This window comes from Nannospalax galili, unplaced genomic scaffold, assembly GCF_000622305.1.
Source record: "Nannospalax galili isolate Female #2095 unplaced genomic scaffold, S.galili_v1.0 scaffold401, whole genome shotgun sequence".
NCBI classification, from domain to species: Eukaryota; Metazoa; Chordata; class Mammalia; order Rodentia; family Spalacidae; genus Nannospalax; species Nannospalax galili.
In genome coordinates, this window is record NW_008343975.1 from 24996 (window position 1) to 42659 (window position 17664).

The window sequence follows — 17664 nt, forward strand, 5'->3', positions numbered from 1 at the left end:
CTGGGTTAACTGTGTAGGTTTTTCTGTTTTGAGACAGTGTTTCAGTGTTACCCAGGCTGACCTCATACTTGGCAATCTTCCTGTGTCCTGCTTCAGCTACTAAATGCTGGGATGACAGCCTTTTATGTACACTGGGGGGAATTCAACCCTAGGCAATCTGGTACAGGCTAGGAAATGTTCTCAGCGAGGTACTCCCGGCCCCCCAGGTGTTTTTTTACCTTCTAGTGGACCATTCTTAACTGGCTTCCTCCTGTATGTACTCAGGGGTGAGAGCTAACCCAGGTCTTGCCTTTCCAGCATTCGGGTTACTCCCTCTCACCTCCACCTTCTAAGACCCCACAGCCCGAGGCTGTACCAAGGAGTCTAGGAGGCGAGATGCTGACAGGCCAGCAGGGAGGGCCCCACTTACCCACTGGACACCAGAGGAGTTTCCTCCACCCGGAGCTTCTTCCTGGGCTCCGTGAGGACTGACAGGGGGTCCGCAGGAGCCTCACTCTCATCATCCAGTTCTGCCAACACTCTGTGAGCAGACTTCCTCCGGTTTCTTGGGGGTGGGGTGGGTGCAGCTCCTACTTCCTCTGCTGGGGTGGGAACAGGCAGGCTCTGTGGCCTGCTTCCACCACGGGAGAAGGTGAGGGGCTGGGGCCTCAGCTTGCTGAGGCTGCCGATGGAATTGAGGATCAGTGTGGCCTTGGGAGCAGGGGACAGGGTGCTGAGTGGTCGCTGGGGTGCCCCCTGGGAGGGCAGCATGGGCTGGAAGCCAGCCCCAGCTTCTCCCCTAGACCGAGGAACAGTAATGGCTGCAAAGTCCTGAGGTTTGACCCGGACTTGTTGGAACATGAAGTAGAACTCAGAGGAATTGGTTTCTGCTGGCCCTTCAGGGCCAAAGGTCAGGAGGTCACCATCACTTAACTCCAGCCTGTGGCCTCTTGGGAGTCGGACATTATTGACCAAAGTCCCTGTTGATGGATGGTGAGGCAAGAACAGAAATGTCAGAAGCACAGTGGATCTGGCCTGCTGGGTCTTCAGGGGAAGGTGGGGAAGACTACATAAAGCTCTGTGAGCTGGAAGCAAGTTTGTTTTCTGTGTACTCTCCAGCAGATCCTTGTGTTTGTGTTTAGGGCTGGCTCCAACTCAACAGATCCTGGCTTTACCATTTAACAGCTTCACGTCTTCCCATTTTTTTCTTTTTGAGACAGTCTCAATCTAGTCTAGACTGGCCCAGAACTCATGATCCCCCTGCCTCAGCCTTTGACTGCAGGTGTGCACCATCATACTTTACTACTGCAATGCCAACCCCTGCGTGTCTCATTTTTCTTCACTTCATGATAAGCAGGGTATTAATTCCAAGTATATTTAATGTACCTAAAACAGTGACTGGCCCGTAACACAGACAGCACTTACTATCTGTTATAGCCTAATGCTCCCAACACCGCAGATCAGACTTTGCCAAACCTTGTGTGTAGACTAAAGTAAGACTTGGAGACAAAACAGAGCTGGGCTGTGAGCCTGGACTTGAGGCTGCCTTGAGCTGGGCAGACAGGCTAGGTCACTAAGACACTCATGGAAACCACCTAACAGGAATGAGGTGCCTCCGCAGAGCTGGAAGTCTGAGTTTGGCACTAGAACATCCCTACGGTGACACTTTGCTGATTGACACCCCATTGTTAGGTCCCTTGTGAGCTAAACCAGAGAAACGGGTCGGACCTGTGGAAAGCCGACAGTTCTGATGGGCAGATAAGACACATCACCACTGTCTCCTACAGGGACTCTGGGAGGTGTATGTGTGGGGGGTCCCAGTGGATCCCCTTACAATCACGCCTCGCTGCTTACCTTGGCTGCTGTGGTCCTCCAGGCTGACCCTCCAATCGTCCCCTCGGCGCTCAGCATGTAGTTCTGCGTGCACCGCAGAGATGAGGCCTGGCTCCTGCTGGGGCCGCAGAGCCACATCACACAGGTCGGCCCTGCAGCCCAAGCGATAGGTGCAGCCGGTCCCGGTTGGGGGGTGGAAGGTGTAGAGGTCACCGCCCCGGCCTTCCCCTATGCGCAGCAGCTGAAAGCAGGGCAGCATGGGGGGTGCCCCTTAGCACTACGTCTTCCACGTTAGCAGTCCATCACCTTTCCCACCTCTGGGCCATGCACCGCTGGCCTCAGTTCAGTTCCAGTCTGATGTATGTAAACAGCTCTGCTGGGCGTAGTTCCAACGTGGTAAGTGCAAAATTCAGAGCGCCAGCCAGCGGCCGGGACACGCACCGCAAAATGGGCGGTCAAGATTTGGGACTAAAAAAAAACTTCAGGAAGGTCCTGATGCGATGCAAAGACAGCAGGAAAACGCCCTGGGGTGCGCACGTCGGCTGAGCGGGACTTTCAGGCCGCCGAACCTCCGCGGAGCCTCCAGCAACCTGGGCAAGCAAAGACACTTTAGGCGCGTCCTGGGGATGTGCAGACAGGAGTTGGGGGGGGGTCCTGCAGTGCCAACGTGCGTGCAACACGAATGCATCAGCTGTGCAACCTGGAGAGGAGACGCTGCCTCGCTCACATCACACGGCACCCCTCCCGCGCCCCGCTCTTTAGTCTGCACCCCTAGATGCTGCAGCAAAGCGGCCTCACCCCTCCTTCCTGGCGTCTCCAGGAAGGAGCCCCGCGCCCGGCTCTCCCGCCGCGGTTTGACAGCCGGGAAGCGTACGGACGCCGCGGGCTCGGCCTTCGCAGTTCCCGGGTCCAACTTGGCGCCAGCAGGTCTCACCCCCGGGGCCGGTGCTGATTGGCCAGCTGACTGGACCTCCTCCGCCCTATTGGACGATGCGCAGCCAGCTCCCGCCCTCTTCCCTTTTTGATTGGCTCGGACGTTTCCCGGGTTCCCGGGGTGAGGAGGAGCCGACAGCGCGCGGAGAGGACCTGTCGCGGTAATTGGGCCGGGTCCTAAGCGCCAGTGCGCCTGCGCACAACTTTCTCTTTCCTCCTTGAAGGGGAGAGCTGGGGTTTTAGAGCGGGCCCGCCAACCCACCCGCCTCGCGCATGCGTCGTCCGGGGCGGAGCCCAGGCCCGGAGCTAGGTGTTGGGGGCGTGGCTAAAGGGCGGGCTCTCGCGCTGGGAAAGGGGCGTTCGAGAAGGGTCAGTTGGGGGCGGGAAGGGTCTGAGAAGGGGTGCTAGGGTGGGTGGAAGGGTGCATTAGGGAAGAGAGGTGCAGGAGTCGGGTAAAGGACCAGATGAGGTGGTCATCACGGCCTTAGGGCCCAGGGTCCAGGGGGAGAGCCAGGGGTGTGTGCGGGAGCGCACAGGGATGGGCGCGAGCCAGTGGGGGACCGGAAAGATGCAAGCCTAGGCCGGGAGGGGACATGAATCTGGGTCTGGGTGACAAGTAGATGAATCCAAGTGCGTAGGGTAGGGGAGGGAAGACGCTATAGGATGCCAGGAGATCAGCGCATCGGGAATGGAAACTGGGGGGAACTTAGAAATTGAGGCAGGTGACAGAGTCAGATGACATCAGGAGGCTGGCTTCCTACCCCGGGCTCTAGGCTGCCTGGATCCCCAGGGTTCCTAGGGAAGTGGCTTGACGCCACATGCGGGCACATTCTTCTGGGCCAGGCCTTGGATCCTGGAATCATGGCTTGGTGGTGCCTAGATGGGCTTCCCCACGGTTCTACCACACCATGGAGAGATCTGTGGAGACTGGGTCCCCTACACTGTGTGGGCGCTCTCTCACCTCCCAGGGACCGTAGACAGTTACAGAGAAAGGTAAAGGCCTCATCTAGAGTCTTCTAAGTTAGGAGCAAGTCCTGAGAAAACACCCCTGGGTCCCTCAGTACGTTTACGTCATGGCTGTTGCCTGGTTCTATCAGTGGTTTGGTTATTCTTCTGACTTTTGGGAAGTAGAAAGAGCTGAGAGTTGGGTGCACCTGTCTGTGATGTAAGGTCTTTGACATTATTATATTATTTCTCTTTGGAAGGTGACCTGAAAATTGAATTGGCGTTTCCTTGTTTCTCCTGTTGTCCAGGGAAACATAGATGGCTGGAGACAGAATCTAGACCCTTTAAATAATGTGGAGATGTTACCACCTTCAGGTCAGTGTGGCTGGTCAAGGGGGCAGGGATAGCCTCTCTGAGAAACTAACCGTCTTGACTCTTGTGATCACAGGTTTTGCTGGGCTGGTTCCCCCCTCTCACTTCCAAACCCGACCCCTTCCAACTCTGCCGAGAATGGCCCCCACCTGGGCTTCAGACATTCCTCTGGTCCAATCCACGGCCCGGCAAGATGTCTTAGAGAGGCGGGAGCCTGATGAATGGTGGTGTGGATGCAGACTCCCAGCCCCAGCTTCAGCCCTGTCTCTCACAGCAGCAGAGGGGCTCTGTCCTCCATCCTCCCTGGGGTACCAGACATGTCTCAGCTGTGCCCACCTGTCTTTGAAGGTCTTTGGAACCAGGATCCTCTCATGCCCTGAGCCAGCAGGCAGAGCTGATCTCGCGGCAGCTGCAAGAGCTGCGGCGGCTGGAGGAGGAGGTCCGGCTCCTGCGGGAGACCTCGCTGCAGCAGAAGTTGAGGCTGGAGGCTCAGACCATGGAGCTGGAGGCTCTTACAGTGGCTGAGAAGGCGGGCAGAGCTGAGGCTGAGGGCTTGCGTGCTGCCTTGGCTGGGGCTGAAATGGTCCGGAAAAACCTGGAGGAGGAGAGCCAGCGGGAGCTGGAGGAGATTCAGAGTCTGCACCAAGAGCAGGTGAGCATGGTGGGAGGGGCTGTCATCGCAGGGACCGGCAGGAGCTTCCCACTAGGGAACAAGTGAACACGGGGTGAGACGGGCTCAGTAGAGGGGCTGTCATCGCAGGGACCGGCAGGAGCTTCCCACTAGGGACCAAGTGCACACGGGGTGAGAGGGGCTCAGTCATCGCAGGGACCAGCAGGAGCTTCCCACCAGGGACCAAGTACACACGGGATGGGAGGGCTCAGTCATCGAAGGGACCGGCAGGATCTTCCCACCAGGGATCAAGTGCACACGGGGTGGGAGGGCTCAGTCATCGAAGGGACCGGCAGGATCTTCCCACCAGGGATCAAGTGCACACGGGGTGGGAGGGCTCAGTCATCGAAGGGACCGGCAGGATCTTCCCACCAGGGATCAAGTGCACACGGGGTGGGAGGGCTCAGTCATCGAAGGGACCGGCAGGATCTTCCCACCAGGGACCAAGAGCACACGGGGTGGGAGGGGCTCAGTCATCGCAGGGACCGGCAGGAGCTTCCCACCAGGGACCAAGTGCACATGGGGTGGGAGGGGCTCAGTCATCGCAGGGACCGGCAGGAGCTCCCCACCAGGGACCAAGTGCACACGGGGTGGGAGGGGCTCAGTCATCGCAGGGACCGGCAGGAGCTTCCCACCAGGGACCAAGTGCACACGGGGTGGGAGGGGCTGTCATCGCAGGGACCGGCAGGAGCTTCCCACCAGGGATCAAGTGCACACGGGGTGGGAGGGCTCAGTCATCGCAGGGACCGGCAGGAGCTTCCCACCAGGGACCAAGTGCACACGAGGTGGGAGGGGCTCAGTCATCGCAGGGACCAGCATGATCTTCCCACCAGGGACCAAGTGCACACGGGGTGGGAGGGGCTGTCATCGTAGGGTACCCGGGCAGGAACCCCGGTCTTGGAAAGGAGCCTTGGGTATCTTGGCCTTCCTCGGGTTATACTTGTTTCTTGGGAGTCCAGTGATTCCCAACACTTGAAACTCTCCATCTTGAGAAGAAAGTGCTGTCCCTCCCTGCTTTACCAGGAACCCAGTTCACCTGGGAGCTTGGTGGGGAGCAGTGAGGAAGGAGGGGGGCTGTGAGTCCCGTGAAGACTGGGAGAGGGAAGTTTTTACATCGGTGAGCCCAGTGCTTCTCTTTGTAATCCCCGAGACAGAAGCTGGTGTGGTGACCACGTTGCTTGAGTCTCAGCCCTCGTGGATGGAGCTGACAGCCTGGTGTGGGACACACACATCTAATGTGGGTATAGTTCAGTGCAGCTGGGAAAGGTCTCAAGTGTACAGAGGCACCAACTCAGTCTATGGGTTCTGGAAGGCCACCGTGGGCAACGGAGGTGTCGGGAAGCCTGCAGTAGGGAAGGCCTTCTTGCGTGTGTGTCGTTAGAGAGGACTCCAAATGTGCACAGCCCTCTGCTAAGCAAGCTCGGTGCTCTGTAACCTGTGTCCTGGTACCTTGTTCAAAACCAACTCTAGACAGTCATTGTGGATGGGACTGACTGCTGATTGTTGAATAAGATTGGAAAACTGCCCAAAAATGATGTGTAACAAGAAACCATTGAAGGGTTTTATTATTTTGTGGCAGAGGTTGGGGGACAGGGGCAGGTGGGTACTGAGGCAGCTTTTTTTTTTCTTTTTTTGGTCTTTTTGAGACAGGGTCTCCCTGTAGCCCCAGCTGTCCTGGAACTCACTATGTAGACCAGGCTGGCCTCGAACTCAGAGCTCCACCTGCCTCTGCCTCCCAAGTGCTGGGACTAAAGGTGTGTGCCACTACATCCATCGAGGCAGTTTTTTAAAAAAGATTTTTATTTTATGTGTATGAGTGTTTACCTGCATGTATGTGTGTACTGCATGCATACAGTGCTTTCAAAGGCCAGAAGAGGACGCTGGAGCCCTTGGAACTGGCGTTTGTCAGTTTTGAGCCACATTGTGGGTGCTGGGAACTCTCCTGGGTCCTCCACAAGAGTAGCAAGTACTCTTAACCTCTGAGCCATCGCTCCAGCCCCTGAAGTAGGTTCTTGGTATCTAGGCCAGGCTAGCCTTAACTTGAGGCAGGAGGACTGCCTCAGCCTCTCCAGTGCTGGGATTCTAGGCATTTGCCCAGCACAACTGAAGGGTGTGTGCGTGTACATCAGGTGTTTGGGTACATGTCGGGGAGAGTGGAGGTCTGAGGACAACCTCAAGTGTCGGTCCTGTTCTTTGGTTTGAGTCGGTCTCGTTGGCCTGGAGCTTTGCCACGTAGGCAGGCTAGTGAGCCTGGGAGCTTCCAGGCTCCCTCTGGGCTCTGCCTCCCATCTCAGAGCTGGGATTGCAGGCACATGCTGCCTTGCCCGGCTTTTGACCTAGGTTTGGGGGATTCCAATTTGGGGTCCCCACATACATGAGATGAGTGCTTTACTGACTGAGCCACCTCCTCTGCCCACAATGCCCAGGCAAGAGGTCAGGAGGTTTACCTCGGGTATAGCCATGGACATGGAGAGACAGGAAGTGACCAGTGCTTCCCCGATTGTTTGAAGCTGACCGGTGAGAACCAGATGCCAAGACATCTCCATTTGCGTACAGCTGAATGACGTGCTGGCTGGTTCTCTGAGGGACAAGGTCCTGATTAGGGTGCACTCTCCCCTTTTATAGATTTTATCTGTATTTATGTGTGTGTCTGTGTGTGCCATTGTGTGCAAGTGCCCACAGAGGTCAGAAGAGTGTGTTGGGTTCCCTGGAGCTGGAGGTCCTAATGAGCCACCCAACTTGGGTGCTGGGAACTGAACTTGAGTCCTCTGGAAGGTCGGGAATCATCTGAGCCACCTCTCCAGCCCCACTCACTCCCCAAACTGGCCCCTCCTGTTTTCTCCACAGCTGTCTTCCTTGACGAAGGCTCACCAGGAGACTCTTGCCAGTTTGACCAGCAAGGCGGAGGGTTTGGAGAAGTCTCTGAACAGCTTGGAGTTCAGGAGGGCAGAGGAAGCCAAGCAGCTGGCCACAGCCCAGAAGGAGGCTGAGCTGCTGAGGAAGCAGCTGAGGTCGGTGGGCAGGGCCGGCCCAGGGGGCCCTGGCAGGCCTGGGGAGAGGCACTCTAGGCTGTTCCACTGAGGGCTGTTCCATGTCTGCCTCAACCCCAGCAAGACCCAAGAAGACTTGGAAGCTCAGGTGACCTTGGTGGAGAGTCTAAGGAAGTATGTTGGGGAGCAAGTGCCTCCTGAGGTCCACAGCCAGGCGTGGGAACCAGAACGACAGGAGCTCATTGACACTGTGCAGGTAGAGGGAAGTACAGGAGTGCTGTGTGGCTGGGCCAGGCGGGATCAGGTCAGGGGACGAGGACAGCCCACGGAGGGAGAGCACAGTTCTGCAGAGAGGCTGTGCTGTCCCAGAGCCCAGGCTGGCTGCTGCCCCAGGGTAGACATGATGACCCTCACTGGCTGCTCTTTCTCTCAGCACTTGGAGCACAACCGAGCTGACCTTCAGGCCAAGGTGGAGCTGCTGGAGGTACGTGTGCAGAGCCTCACGCACATGCTGGCCCTGCAGGAGGAGGAGCTGACCAGGAAGGTAGGGTCCCTCCCTCACCCTGCCTTAGGGCTCCCCTCTCTGGGGGGCAGGGGCTGGTGTGCTGTGAGACCTCTGATCTCTCTTCCAGGCTCCTTGCTGTGGCTGCTGCTGCTGCAGTGAGACAGAGGAACAAAGTCATGTCCTTCCTCCCCCTCAGGAGGCCCATCCCCTTCTTTCCACACTCAGATCCAACCTGCAGATGCCCTGGAGCCCGAGTTCCCTAAGAAGTGTCAATCCCTGCTGCGACGCTGGCGGGAGAAGGTGTTTGTCCTCATGGTGCAGCTGAAGGCACAGGATCTGGAGCACAGGAACTCCATGGAGCGGCTGAGGGACCAGGTTAGGGGCCCACGTCCTCCGCACTCTGACTCCAGCATCCTGCACAAGTACAGTTATTCAGCAGATATTTTCTGAGTGGCTGCCACGTGCTGGGTCCATGGTCCTGAGCAGACAGACACGTGTTCCCATGGAGCAGGTTCTAGAATGAAGACATAGAAATGAGTAAACATGGTACTGTCATGCTGTGTCATGTGTGTGCTCCAAAGAGAAGGTGATGAGACTTAAGTGGTCAGGAGAGGGTCAGGACGGCCTACCTGAGGTGACGGCATCCATCCGTGCGTGGTCAGAGGAAGGGGTCTTCTCAAAGTGTGGCTGCGTGGAATGGGCTTCAGAAAGGAGAATGGGACTCAGGTCCAGCTGCTTGTCCTGTGTGTGGTCTGTCCTGTCCCTTCATCCCTGTGCCCCACATCACTTTGGGCTCTAGACTTCCTCGCCCAGCTCCTTCTGTTCCCCTAGGTGGCCGAGCTCCAGGAACAAGTGACAGCCCAGAGCCAGAAGCAGACCCTCCTGCAGCATGCCCTCCAGGACAAAGCTGCGGAGGTGGAGGTGGAACGGATGAGCACCAAGGTCTGAGCAGGGAGACTAAGGGAGGGTGAAGGAGCCCAGCCAGGCCTGCCGAGCAGACCCCAGGGAAGGAGATCTTAAAAACCTCGTCCTTACCAGGCAGTGCACATGGAGCTGAGCCGGGCTCAGGAGGCCAAGCGGCAGCAGCAACATCAGATGGTCTCTGCCGAGGAGCAGCTCAAGTTCGTGGTCAGTGCTGTGAACAGGTACCTGCCACGGAGTAACAGGTGTAGGAGCAGGTGCAGGAGGCTGGTCCCCAGTTGCCGGGGAACCTTGGGCTGGAGAGCTGGGCTGCAGGGAGGAGGAGGAGGGGGACGGGGGAGGACGGAGGAGGGAGGAGGGAGGAAGGGCCGAGACAGCTCTGTGGAGGCTCCTGTTGGACTTTCTTCTGGGCGGCGCCTGCTGTGAACTGATCTGTGGCTAGGCTGGAGTAGGGTATCCTGAGCTCCAGTAGTGCTGTGGTCTCCCAAGCTAGGTTGAGCAGCTAGGCGGAGCTACCCCAGCAGAATTGCTCAGTGATGGGATCTAGAAACATGACCCTCCCTCCCTCCCTCCCTTCCTCTTTCCTTATTCCTTTACATACATGCCCTGTTTAGTTGGGGAAAACTTTTAATTATTTGTAACTAGCCCCTCCTTGCTTACTGAATACCATCTAAAATGTCTCGCGGGCTGCAGTGTGGCTCAGTAGAGCACTTGCCTGGCAAGAAGACCTAGGCCCTAGTACCGGAAAAAATGAAACCTGTTAAACTTGCATGGATCAGACTACTTTGAAGAACCGCGGCCCAGACTGGACGCCCTGTATGTGCCGCCTGCCTCTGAGGGAGCAGAGAGACAGCTGTGGACAGGCTTTTACTTTGTGCCAGATCGCGGAAATGGTTCTTGCTGGTGGTTTCTCACCAGAATGCCCTTCCAGGCTAGAGTACTCCAATCCCTGGTTGCTCCCTGGTTTGTTAGCGGACCTCGAGAGGACCTGGAGACTTCATGAGGAACCGGGTTTTAGTGAGAGCCACGCTGGGTGGCAGCCACTCCGGCTCAGGTGGTGTCTAGGTGAACACAGTGCAGGCTGTGCTGCCAACCTCGGCCTCATCCTCACCTCATCTCCCTTGGAGACTGGGACTCTGAGGAGGTTCCAGCCCCAGCCCCGCCCCAGCCTCCAGGCTCCTTGGCTTCTCCCTGTGGGCCTGTTTTTCTTAGTCACAGGGCCCTGCTGTAGACAGATGGCTGATACAGCACATGGCACCGTCCATTATGGTATCAGGGGATGACTGCTCTCGGGGATCCTTCCAGAGGTGACTTTGGTCTGATGTGTAACAGTAATCAACAAATAAGTGTGAGAAACAAGCTTCACAGGTTGTTGGAAAAGCTGTAAGCTGTAGAGTCACTAGTGCCTCCCTGGGCCAGAGACCTTCAGAAAACCGTGGGCAGATCTGCTTTTGCTCCTCAAACAAATAACAGTTCTTGCCCCCTGAGTCTGGTGAGGCAGACAGTACCTGGTCTCCACCCCACCCCACCCCCCAGCCTAGCCTCCCCAAGGCCAGGTGCAGCACTGGCTGCTCTTACAGAGGTCCCAGGTTCATTCCCAGCACCTACCTGACAGCTAACAACCATCTGTAACCCCAGTTCCAGGGGGTCTGACGTCCTCTTCTGACCTCCTTGGGCACTGCACAGCAGAGGTGCACTTACATACATGCAGGCCATACACATGTACATAAAATAAAAATATTTATTTTTAAGAAAGATAGATTGCAGGCCGAGTGAGGTGGTGCACACCTGTAACCCTAACATTCAAGAGGTAGAGGAAGGAGGGTCAGGAGTCGAAGACCATCCTTGGCTACTTAGTGAATTTAAAGCCATGACGCTTAGTGAATTTGGCAACATGACGCCCTGTCTCAAATGTCCTCCCAGATGAGACGCTTGCCACAGGCTTTGGTGTTAGGAATTAAAAAAAATATTTTATGTGTATGAGTGTATTTCCTGCATGTATGTTAAGTGCACCCTTGTCATGCAATCCCGTGGAGGTCAGGAGAGGGCCTTGCACCCCCTGGAACTGGAATTACAGGTGGTTGTGAGTGGCCATGTGGTTGCTGGGAACCAAACCCAGGTCCTCTGCAAGTGCAGCCAGTGCTCTTAACCGCTGAGCTGTCTCTCTAGCCCCAGCTGGATCGCTTGGCAGTCACCAAAGCTTAAGCTCTCTCTCGGTTTCCTTAAGTTTGCTAAGGAGCTTGAACATGGGTGGCTGGGCAGCTCCAGCACCCGGCCTTCGGCCAAGGCCCTGCCCCTCCCTGGCTTTGGTTTCTCCCTTCCCCACTGCTGTCCCCCTCCACCCCCAAACCCACATCCCTCACTTGTGTGACAGGAGAGGACAGGATAGACGGTGTCCTCTGTAGAGGGCCCTGCAGTCCTTTAGGCTGGGGTGAGGACGGAGGGTGAGTGCCCTGTGATTTCTCCAGCTCGCACATCAGCCTCCACAGCACCATGACCAGGGTGGATCAGGCCATAGCTCGGCTTCCCAGTCTCAGCAACAGACTCAGCTATGCTATCCGCAAGGTCCACACCGTTGGAGGTAGGTGGAGCTTGTGCCCTGACCCCACTACCCCTCACCCTCTCCCTCTCAGCCCTGGCCTCCGACCCCACATCCACCCTTCCTCTCCTCGATGACCCATCCTCGCACCCCCTTTATTTTGACTCCTGCCCCCCCCTTTTGTCCCCACACACCCATCTTCCTGCTGTTTACCTTTTCCTTCCCAGGTCTGATGGCTCGAAAACTGGCCCTTGCTCAGCTGCGCCTGGAGAGGTGAAGGGGTGTGTGTATGTCGAGGGGGGTCGGGTATTGGCTTCTGGGACCCAGAACAGGGCTGAGGAGGGACGGGTAGCTGGGGATTTTCTGTGACTCTTACCTTCTCTGTCTCAGCTGTCCCCCACCCCCACCCCCACCGGATGCAGAACTGAGCCTAGAGTTGGAGCAGCTGCGGGAAGAACGGAACCGCTTGGATGCAGAGCTGCAGCTGAGCGCCCACCTCATCCAGCAGGAGGTGGGCCGGGCACGGGAACAAGGTATGCCTGGACAGGGGGAAGACCTGGGGTCTGGGGCTCAGGTGCCCGGAACGGCCTGTGCGACCACCACGACCTTCTTCAGGGGAGGCGGAGCGGCGGCAGCTGAAGGAGGTGGCCCAGCAGCTGGAGCAGGAGCTGCAACAAGCCCAGGAGTCCCTGGCCAGTGTGGGGCAGCAGCTGGAGGCCACCCGCCAGTACCAGCAGGCGAGCACCGAGGAGGCCGCCAGTCTCCGGCAGGAGCTGACACAGCAGCAGGAGATCTACCGGCAAGGTGTGGGGGGCAAGGTGTGAGGGGCAGCGACCGGCTCCCCTGCAGGGGAGGCTTCTCCTGACACACCCACACTGTCTCCAGCTCTGCAAGAGAAGGTGGCTGAGGTGGAGATGCGGCTGCAGGAACAGCTCTCAGACACAAAGAGGAGGCTGAACGAGGCTCGAAGGGAGCAGGCCAAGGCCGGTGAGGTGTACCAGGGAGGACCCTGCCTGGGCTTCCAGGAAGAAGGCGGTGTTGAGACATGGACCGCTGTTCCCACCCCACCCCAAACTTGTTTTCAGAGTTTATAGACTGATGCAGGTAGTGAAGGGAGGAACGGCTTGGATGACCAGGTGTGGTGGTGCACACCTTTAATCCCAGCACTCAGTGAGTAGAGGCAGGCAGATCTCTGTGAGTTCAAGGCCAGCCTGGTCTACATAGCCAGTTCCAGGTCAGGTGGAATACAGGGAGACCCTGTCTCAAAAAGACCAAAAGAAGCAACAGAACGCAGGTTCAAGCTCCTGGGCCTGTCACATCCCTCAGCAGAGGCCACTGGTGTCTGTGTCATGGGCAGCTGTCCCCATCAGAAACTGAAACACCTGGATGAGTTAGTGCCTATGAGGGATGTTCAGATCTCCCAGAGAACGCTCAAAACCCTTGCTCTCGTACCTACACACACAGGGTTAGTTTGGTAGTTTGAATCATCTAGTGATGATGGACCAGTGTGATGGTTCGGCCACATGGCCTACAAATAGGAAATTCTCTAATCTAACCACTCTGCCATTATCACGAAGAGCATGACCCCTAAGGCTGCAGAGGTGGCTCAGCAGCTGAGTGCTGGCTGCTCTTACAGAGGGTCTGGGATTGGTTCCCAGCATCCACATGACAGCTCATAACTGGCTAACTCAAGCTCCAGGGGATCTTGATGTCCTCTTTTGGTCTCTGCAGGGACTCACACATGCACATGCATACACACATGCAGGCAAGGCACTCATACACAAATTAAAAAAAAACACACACCAAAAACATGAATCCTAGCCACGCATGATGGCACATGCCTATAGTCTCAGCACCTGGGATTGAGACAAGGATCAAAAGCTCAAGGCCGGCCTGGGCTACATAGTGCATCCTAATCCAAAACCAACTAAGACCAGTCATGTAAGCACCTGAGGAACTGATGGGTCAGGGATGGGAAATACTTTGGCTTCAAAGACACCCAAGATCCGGTGGCCAGATCAACTCTCCTGCTGAATGGAAGAGACCCTGGGATCTGGAACTGGGACTCGGCCTCATTGTTTAACTCCAGGCTGACCTGCTCCTGTCTCTTAGTGGTTTCCCTGCGCCAGATCCAGCGCAAAGCCACCCAGGAAAAGGAGCGGAATCAGGAGCTGAGACGCCTGCAGGATGAGGCCAGGAAGGAGGAGGGCCAGCGGCTGACCCGTCGCCTGCATGAGCTGGAGAGGGACAAGAACCTCATGCTGGTAGGGGCAGCAAGCAGGGCTCACTGGGCTGGGGGAGTGGGGGGGCTCTGGGTTAGGTGGTGTTTAACCCTCTCCTTCCCAGGCCACCTTGCAGCAGGAAGGGCTCCTCTTCCATTACAAGCAGCAGCGCCTGTTATCAGTTCTTCCCTCTGGGATGGTGAAGTCCCTGGAGTCCAGCCCCCAACCTCCAGAGTTCTCAGCACCTGGGTCTCCAGCAGCAGCACTGCGCAGCAGAGAGTCCATAAAAGGTAAAGAGCTAAGCAGAGGGGCAGAGGGTGGTGTCGGTACCCTCCCCTGACCCTCCTGTGTGCCTGAGCCTCGGAGACCCCAGCCTTTCACCCATGCCTCAGTGGACCCAAAAACCTGCCCTGGGTCATCCCATCCTGTGCCACCCCAAGCCGCGCAGCACAGTGCCTGCTCTCACCCTGGTGCCCGTTCCTTCATGCCCTCCATCCCAGGGTCCCTGTCTGCCCTGCTCGACAGTCTGCAGGGCCTAAGCGAGGCCATTTCCAAAGAGGAAGCCGTTTGCCAGGGAGTCAACCAGAATACACAGAACACTCCTGCTTCAGTCCCCAGCTGAGCCACTGAGCCGCCGGGGGCTAGAAGGGATGCCAGCCTGGGGCTGGGCCCTGAAGAGGGTGGGGAGTGGGAGGATGTGGGCAGGGGTAGCCAGCGCCCCCCCCAGCCTTGAGACTCCAGCCACCACCGAGTCTGAATTCTGCTCTAAATAAAGATGGCTCTAGTAGAGCTAGCACGTGGAACTGTGTCTGAGAGCCTCAGATTCTCTTGGCAGCTGTGTCCTCCTGGGTCTGTGAGAAGTGTGTCCCCCACCGTCTCCCTCTCGGGGCTCCTCTCTAAACCCTTTCCTCGTGTTTTGAAGGTGTTGTAAGAAGCTCCCAATTTTCTTCATCTTCACTTTAAGAAAAAAAATTTTTGCTTTATTTCTGTGTGTACGAGTGTAATTGCCTACAAGTGTGTAAGTGCACCCTTGGAACTGGAGTTATGAACATTGTTAACTGCCATTTGGGTGCTGGGATTTGAACCGGGTCTTCTGTAAGTGCAGCCAGTGCTCTTGAATGCTGAGCATCTCTCCAGCCCCTCATCTTCACTTTTTATTGCACACCTTTAATCCTAGCACTCAGGAGGCAGAGGCAGGCGGATCTCTGTGAGTTCAAGGCCAGCCAGGTCTACATAGCGAGTTCCAGGCCAACTGGCGCTACAGGGAGACCCTGTCTCAAAACGACCCCCCCCCAAAAAATTATTTGGGTGATGATGAGTGCCAGGGACAGGACACTGAGCATTCACTTTCCAGAGTGTCAGAGCAGACACTGTCCTAACCCAGGGCCACCATAGTGGGCTTGATGGGCCCAGGCACTTACATTCTCATGGGACAGACACAGAGAGGGACCTCAGGACAAACAAGTGTCAGGAAGGAAGGCAAGGTCCTGGATGACAGGACTGGGAGGGGCTGTGGAGAAGAGCCAGGCTGGTTCAGTGGGGTGGGACAGAGATTTTACTCTAAAGGTGATTCAACCTGTGGGGAGGGGTAAGCAGAACAGGGGTGGGTCAGAACCTTGGGATGGCCCAGGACTTCAGTGGGGCTGGACTGGGGTTGAATTGGGATGCACTGTCAATAGGGTTGCAGGTGAAGAAGATGCATGGTTTCCTGTAGCAACCACAGGCAGGGCCAGAGTCCCATAAATGGCAGGGGAACAGATGAGGTGGGGAACTGAGGGAAGAATGGAATTTAGTTTGGACACTTTGGAGTGTTGTTCTCAGAGACAGGTGAAGGGGGCCAAGACACCAGGAGCAGGCCCGGGGCAGGGCCCATGCCTGGGAGCCAGCCTGAGGGAGGAGGAAGAGGAATGCCTCTTGTTGATGCAGCCAGCTCTCCATGGGGACAGGAACCAGGAAATTCTGGTGACTCCTTCACCCTGGGGTTTCCCCTGGAATTCTGGGATGTCACTGCTTGGGAGGTCCCCCTGTGACTGAAGAGCGTGCCAAAGGGCAGCCTGCCTGGTGCTGAGGGAAGGAGGGGGTAGGGAAAGGGGGTCCCTGCTAGGTTGGGGTGCTAGCTGACCTTACATACGTCCTGCCTCGGCCTGTAATTACCATGCTTCCCCACGCGGGGTTTGCGGGCTTTGCTCCCATTCTGTGGCTTCCAACAGCTACCGAGGATGAAAGGTGGCCGTCCCTGTGATTATGGAGATGAAGGGTACAGATTGCTGCAGGGTGTGGACAGAGGAAAACAAGGGTGGGGCCACCTGGGTCTGGGTCACCGATAGGGAGACCTGGCAGCTGGGTCCTGGGCTGGGGGACTAAAATGAGTGACGCCAGGGCAGGCTCCTTGCAAACGGGTTTGACCAGTTAGGCTCTGATGGATTCCTCCTGTCACTGGGCCAGCCCCTCCCCAAAGACTGGCCACCTCCTCTTCTTCCTCTCCTATAAAGCCTCTTGGGGTTCCCAGGCACCCAGACTCAGAGCACCCCACCTTTGGGGGCCAGCAGACAGCCGTGATGCTCAACTGGAAGCTGCTGGGCCTCCTGGTCCTTTGCCTGTGTGCCGGAGGTGAGCTGGGCAGAGGCCAGGATAGCTGGCTGATGGAGGTGGTCAAGATGACTCACTGCCAGGGATGGGATGGGGTGCACAGGCTGGGGAGACTCTGGGGATGCATTTGAGCACAGTTCAGGGGTTGCAGCAGGGGCATTTGACTCTTGAGTTCTGCTGGTTCAGGCAGAGGCATGTGATAAAGAGTTTGGGTGTATGGATGGAATATTCAATGAGCTGGTGGGTCACTGCAGAGGTGGGGCCTGTGGGCCACATGAAGCGTAACTGGGGCAGGGGAGAGGGGGTTCTGGGCACTTAAAGTCAGTACTCTAGCTACACTAGTGGCTCGGATCAGCCCAGGGGTTTCATGTTACACGATGGTGGCTTCAGTATTTGGGGAATGCATGGAGCATGCTTTGGTGCCACTTTAAGATCTTTCTGGGGTCAGTGCAGACTGTGCTGGTCCCATTGACCTCTGGGCTCTGTGTCTGGGTCTGAAGCTGGATGGGGGGTGATTGTCACTCACCATCTCTTACCTCTCCTTCCTCCTCTTGCAGGCATCTCAGGCATTGAGGACCATCCCTCTCCCCAACCAACGGAAGCCCCGGAGGAGGAGGAGGACTCCTCAACATTACCCCTGGGCCCCCCAATTCCTGGTGACCCCTGGCCAGGGGTACCCCCTCTGTTTGATGACCCTACACCTCCAGGCCCGAACCGTCCCTGGAGAGATCTGCCTGACACCGGTGTCTGGCCCCCGGAGCCTCCTAGTACTGATCCCCCTCAACCTCCCCGGCCTGACGACCCCTGGCCAGCAGGACCACAGCCCCCAGAAAACCCCTGGCCACCCGCCCCTGAGGTAGACCACGGCTCTCACGAGGAGCCAGACCTTGACCCACCCCGGGAAGAGTACAGATAGTGAGGATTCCCGAGGGGACTTGGGTCTCCAGCAGAACTCACCCAAGCCCGTCTCTTCCCTCTGCTTCCCCTTAAAATCTCCATTTCGCCCAATTCCTAAATTTCATTCCTCGTTCCTCAGTCGTATTCTGCGTTCAGAAGGGGTCTGCAGTGCTTTCTGCCCCGCTTGAGGGCTGAGCTCAACCCCACATTGCCCCTCCACTTTTCTAGGATTGCATAGGCACACACTTCTCCTTCACCCCACCCCCACC

General features: G+C 57.0%; 3 protein-coding genes across 5 annotated transcripts in view; 2 read left to right on the top strand and 1 right to left on the bottom strand.

The window, feature by feature from the left end:
• The window catches only part of Tcf19 (transcription factor 19), a 4031-nt gene extending 1283 nt beyond the window's left edge, over positions 1 to 2748 (bottom strand). Inside the window, exons 1-3 of one of the 3 annotated variants that reach the window (XM_008840317.2) lie at positions 2611 to 2748; positions 1834 to 2402; positions 410 to 959 (exon numbers count right to left, since the gene is read on the bottom strand). In XM_008840317.2, coding sequence (XP_008838539.1) covers positions 410 to 959; positions 1834 to 2071 — 788 coding nt within the window. In that variant the 5' untranslated portion in view covers positions 2072 to 2402; positions 2611 to 2748. The other 2 variants (XM_008840318.2, XM_017799926.2) reach the window with 2 other exon arrangements.
• A 402-nt stretch (positions 2749 to 3150) lies between these two features.
• Positions 3151 to 14725, top strand: Cchcr1 (coiled-coil alpha-helical rod protein 1). Its single transcript, XM_008840319.3, has 18 exons — positions 3151 to 3738; positions 3999 to 4065; positions 4139 to 4325; positions 4411 to 4714; positions 7580 to 7743; positions 7843 to 7978; positions 8156 to 8266; positions 8453 to 8602; positions 9059 to 9169; positions 9266 to 9372; positions 11617 to 11729; positions 11915 to 11960; positions 12078 to 12220; positions 12303 to 12491; positions 12573 to 12674; positions 13800 to 13951; positions 14034 to 14199; positions 14410 to 14725. Exons 1-18 carry the CDS (start codon positions 3481 to 3483, stop codon positions 14529 to 14531), a joined length of 2628 nt encoding a protein of 875 aa, XP_008838541.2. The 5' UTR covers positions 3151 to 3480; the 3' UTR covers positions 14532 to 14725.
• A 1214-nt stretch (positions 14726 to 15939) lies between these two features.
• On the top strand, positions 15940 to 17658 carry Psors1c2 (psoriasis susceptibility 1 candidate 2). Its single transcript, XM_008840320.2, has 3 exons — positions 15940 to 15989; positions 16419 to 16519; positions 17056 to 17658. The coding sequence occupies exons 2-3, from the start codon at positions 16468 to 16470 to the stop codon at positions 17412 to 17414; spliced, it is 411 nt and encodes a 136-aa protein (XP_008838542.1). The 5' UTR covers positions 15940 to 15989; positions 16419 to 16467; the 3' UTR covers positions 17415 to 17658.
• Positions 17659 to 17664: the final 6 nt, after the last annotated feature.

Excerpts from the sequence above, each read along its gene's own strand:
- Psors1c2 (XM_008840320.2), top strand. The coding sequence starts at position 16,468 with ATGCTCAACTGGAAGCTGCTGGGCCTCCTGGTCCTTTGCCTGTGTGCC. Across the intron at positions 16,520-17,055 it reads CCTTTGCCTGTGTGCCGGAG|GCATCTCAGGCATTGAGGAC; the intron begins GTGAGCTGGGCA and ends CTCCTCTTGCAG.
- Cchcr1 (XM_008840319.3), top strand. The coding sequence starts at position 3,481 with ATGACATCAGGAGGCTGGCTTCCTACCCCGGGCTCTAGGCTGCCTGGA. Across the intron at positions 9,373-11,616 it reads GTGGTCAGTGCTGTGAACAG|CTCGCACATCAGCCTCCACA; the intron begins GTACCTGCCACG and ends TGATTTCTCCAG. Across the intron at positions 12,675-13,799 it reads AAGGGAGCAGGCCAAGGCCG|TGGTTTCCCTGCGCCAGATC; the intron begins GTGAGGTGTACC and ends CCTGTCTCTTAG.